General features: G+C 47.7%; 1 protein-coding gene across 1 annotated transcript; it reads left to right on the forward strand.

Annotated features, from left to right (window-relative positions):
* Nucleotides 1-745: 745 nt before the first annotated feature.
* LOC109746240 (uncharacterized) lies at nucleotides 746-3,965 on the forward strand. The gene is made up of 3 exons (XM_020305361.4): nucleotides 746-2,106; nucleotides 3,115-3,480; nucleotides 3,572-3,965. The coding sequence occupies exons 1-3, from the start codon at nucleotides 2,065-2,067 to the stop codon at nucleotides 3,626-3,628; spliced, it is 465 nt and encodes a 154-aa protein (XP_020160950.1). The 5' UTR covers nucleotides 746-2,064; the 3' UTR covers nucleotides 3,629-3,965.
* Nucleotides 3,966-4,632: the final 667 nt, after the last annotated feature.

Below are 4,632 nucleotides of genomic sequence, written 5' to 3' on the forward strand. Positions count from 1 at the left end.
TGTTTATCCTTGTCTTTGCGATATGAAAGCTGCCAAGTGCTAAAGCCTCTGTGGTGTGCGGTAGTACTGCTCAAGGGAGCAGTAGTACTGCAGGGGCACACGGTAGTACCGCTCAGGCTTGCGGTAGTACCGCTCCTGGCGAGCGGTAGTACCGCTGCCTCCAGCCCTGACGCTGGTGCATGTAGAAGTAGGCGCGGAAGTAATTTTTTACTTCCGCCCCTACACGGTAGTACCGCTCAGGCTTGCGGTAGTACCGCTCCTGGCGAGCGATAGTACCGCTGCCTCCAGCCCTGACGCTGGCGCATGCAGAAGTAGGCGCGGAAGTAATTTTTTACTTCCGCCCCTACACGATAGTACCGCTCCCTGTGAGTGGTAGTACCGTGCCGAATTTTTACACAGTCCTAAACTCAGCGGAAGTAGTCACGGAAGTGATTTATTAATTTCGTGCACCTTCCTGCGCTAGTAGAGCCCTGCCCTGCGGTAGTACCGTAGGGGCGCGCGGTAGTACCGCTCCGGCGGTTCTACCGCTCTTTGCCTAGTGCAACAGGACCTCATCTGGCCTCTACGGCACCGTAAAGCAGTAGCACCGTAGCACCTTGTTGTAGTACCACGAGCGTGTGCGGTAGTACCGCGTCTCGCGGGCTGAGTGAGGGGGTAACGGTTGGATCTTTTCCCCACTATATAAAGGGGGTCTTCTTCCACAAGAAGACCACTTCTTCCCTCCCCAAGCTTCATTATTGCTCAAAGCTCCATTTTCGTCTGATCTCTCTCCCTAGCCAATCAAACTTGTTGATTTTCTAGGTATTGGTTGAGAAGGCCCCGATCTACATTCCATCAAGAGAAATTTGATTCCCCCCACTAATCCTTTGCGAACCTTGTTACTCTTGGGTGTTTGAGCACCCTAGACGGTTGAGGTCACCACGGAGCCATATTCCATTGTGGTGAAGCTTCGTGGTGTCGTTGGGAGCCTCCAATTAAGTTGTGGAGATAGCCCCAACCTTGTTTGTAAAGGTTTGGTCGTCTCCACCAAGGGCACCAATACTGGAATCACGACATCTTGCATTATGTGAGGGCGTGAGGAGAATACGGTGGCCCTACTGGCTTCTTGGGGAGCATTGTGCCTCCACACCGCTCCAATGGAGACGTACTTCCTCTCAAAGGGAAGGAATTTCGGTAACACATCCTCGTCTCCACCGGCTCCATTCTTAGTTATCTTTTACCTTTACTTGTGCAAGCTTATTTTGTGTTGTATCCATTGCTTGCTTGTGTGCTTGTTGTTGTTGCATCATATAGGTTGCTCATCTAGTTGCATATCTAGACAACCTATTTTGATTCTAAGTTTAATTTGGTAAAGAAAAGCTAAAAATTTCAACCATACCGATCCTTTCACCGTCGACGACGAGACGCCTACGGTTTCGTAAATCTTAAGATGATATGCCGGCTAAGTCTCTCGAAGGTCCTCACAGAGGTAGGGTGTGCGTGTGTGCGTTTATAGGGGTGAGTGTATCCGCATATGTATTAGCGTTTGAGTCTGTATTGTGTTAAAAAAATTATAAAAAAAGAAAAAGAAAAGAAAAAAGAAACAAGCCACACACAGGCAGCAGAGTACACTGGAAATCTAGAACTCACGACGAATGTAGGCGGGGAGGAAGCAACAGAAAGACCAACGACCCCCACCCAGATCATCATCCCCTCCTTCCTCCTATATAATCCCCTCCAATCATCTCTCCAGACTCTATTCTGTTCCCCCCAATCCCATTACGACGACTCCCTGCCCCCAAATCGCAGCCGGCCCGGTGCTTCTTTCTTGCTGACCATGGACGATGACAGTCTGATGGACTCGCCCCTCCTACGGAGCGAGCGCTCCGGCGAGCGCTCCGGCGAGAGGACGGGCCGGATCTCCTCCCCCTCCAGCGACACCGGGAAGACCTCGACTCCTCCGCCATCGTCGCCTGCGGACCGAGCGCGACCTCCTCATGGTGGGCTTATCTCAGGCCGTGGCGAAAGATCGAGGAGCTTCCGGTCTCCGCTCCGCCCCGGGGATGCGATTGGTTTAGCAAGTTGATGAAGTGGGCGCCGAAGGAGATCGGTCAGAAGGGCGCACCGGTACGTCCTAGTGCTTCTGTCGCTACTCCCGTACTTCTTGGGGTGTTCTTGGAAAAAAGTGCGGGAATTAGTAGTACATTTTCCATGGGATGTTCTTGGGATAATCTTGGAGAAACAGGGGAAAGATGCAAAGTTTAGTAGTACATTTTCCTGCTACTCTGGTTATTGGGATAATCTTGGAGAAAGAGGGGAACGAGCTGAAATTAGTAGTACATTTTCTTGCTATTCCGGTTCTTGTGATAATCTTGGAAAAGGAGGGGAAAGAGGCGAAATTAGTAGTACATTTTCCATGTGAGATAAATTTTTACTGGTATGAAGTGTTCCGTGGGATAATCTTGTACTGTTGTTTTGCTGTTGGCAGAATCAAGAAACTAGCTCCCATAATAAGATCTTGGAAATATTGCTAAACAATAAACATTCTCTTGGTTTGTTGACAATTTACTTCAGACATTGTAATCTGCGGAAATCTTTTCATGAATACAATATGCCGACCCAAATGATTTTATGTATTGTTTAACAAGTTTGCATGACCCAGAAAGCGCAAAAGGCATTGCAGTATACCATCACTGAAATAGTCAGCCACAAGTCCAACAACCTTCTGAACATAAGTATCAGGCATATTGCCAGACATACATACTTGCTAACTCTTGGAACAAACATAAGCAAATAAGTACAAGGGAAAAAGTAAAGAGGAGTTCGATAGAGCAATGTTTTATGGTTCTTACTGCTGATGTAGTAATCATATGATAAATTTTTAGGGAATTAATTGTATGAAAATTGGTGTTCCTTGTCCTTACAGTTACATGTCATTTTGCATGTTGTCCATGAAACTAAGACTGATGTTGAAATGACCACACTTAACCCTTGTGATAATGCAGCTACCTACATTGTACTTAATTTTGTTTGATTGTTTTCGGCCCTTGACTACACTGCCTGCCTAGCAAAATTATTTCTGTACATGGCGCAGCAATAATATATTCACTTTCCTTCTCTGATTCCCAATGACAGCTCGACTCAGTTGGCGTCGAGAAGGTGATCGGCACTTTCGGGTTCTCGCTGTTTGGGTCCCTTTCGCTCTATCCCTCCACTGTCGAGCTCCTCAAGGACTTCAGGGACACCTACAAGAGCTTCGTCCTGCTGAGTTTTGGATTCATTTGGGTGCTGGTGAGCGTCGGGGTCCTGTGTGGACTCCACGGGAGGTCGGCCTTCGAGCAGGCGGTGTGCAGGCACACCGGCCGTCTCGGCTTGCTCGGTTTAGCGGCACTACTCATGTTGCACGTTTGTTGCGCGCTCCCCGGGGACACCTGCACCACCATACTCTTCTGGGTGTTGGGGGTTGGGGCGGTCGTGTTTCACCTTATGTCATGGTACACGGTAAGTAATTCTGCTCTACTCTACACCAATGCTCATTACACCTAGCACATCTGTTCTTCTCTACACTTAACCCATTTCTGTTGAAATACAGAGCCTGTTTCTTGGGGAGGACAAGCCTGAGGAGATCGCAGCAACAGACCAGAAGTAGATGGGGTCAATAGAAGCGCAGGCTACTTCAAAACTGTGATCTGTGTTCGCATTAACCAGTAACCATGATCAGCCAAATACCCAGTAACCATGTTCTGTGTTCGCATAATTGCCGCTGAACTACACATCGCGTTACAGTTGGCTTCAGGGATTAGATTTTGCCCCCTTTTAGGATTGAACTGATTGTTCCTCGGCTCTCTAGAACCTTACACACTAATAGTTTTCATTTGATATCTTCTTGCTTGTTCCGATGCCCGCATTTTATCCTTGAAATGCCTGCAACATGTACAGTAGTATACCAATGAAGTGAATATAGCAGAAATGTTGAAGAAGTGGCATGATATGAGTACTGTTGTAATTTTTTCTAGTGTGGTCAATATTCTTTTGTGGGACATATGGTGGACGAATGAAGAAAAGTTGGAAGGCAATTAGAAATCTGTTTGTGTGTATGTGTGCAGCATCTTCTTCCCTGTTTTTCTGGATTTTAATTGCTATATTTTTTATGACTGTTCCTCCAAATCTGTTTGTAAGTGCTCCCCACCTTCAACTTATGGAGATGAAGCTGGGAGGGGCACCCTTTTTGAAAAAGAACATATGGAGATGACAGCAAACAGCTTCTGTAGTAACCTAAAAAACACTTGTGTGTCTGAATGAAATGAACTTAAGTAACAAAGGCAAGACCTCACCTGCATAGAGGAACCCTGCGGGTGCCCGGTATGGAACACATTCGCGAATGCAGCTCAAGAAGCTGCCACATGCGCTTGCAGTCGGCGCAGCCACGCGGCACCCGCATTTTGCATGCCAAGAAATGACGCACCAGCAACTCGATGCCCTTGCAGGCAGGAAACTTGCAAACAACCTGACGGCCCTCGAGTTTCTGATCCCAGGGACCAATCGTCCTACATCCGTCTCGGCATATATGAACATTCTTGAAAGGCGTGGCACTGTGTGGACTGCCGCTGACTTGCGTTCTTGCTTCGCTCTAGGTATCTGTGGGGTCAATGG

Source organism: Aegilops tauschii, chromosome 3 (genome assembly GCF_002575655.3).
Source record: "Aegilops tauschii subsp. strangulata cultivar AL8/78 chromosome 3, Aet v6.0, whole genome shotgun sequence".
Lineage (NCBI taxonomy): Eukaryota > Viridiplantae > Streptophyta > Magnoliopsida > Poales > Poaceae > Aegilops > Aegilops tauschii.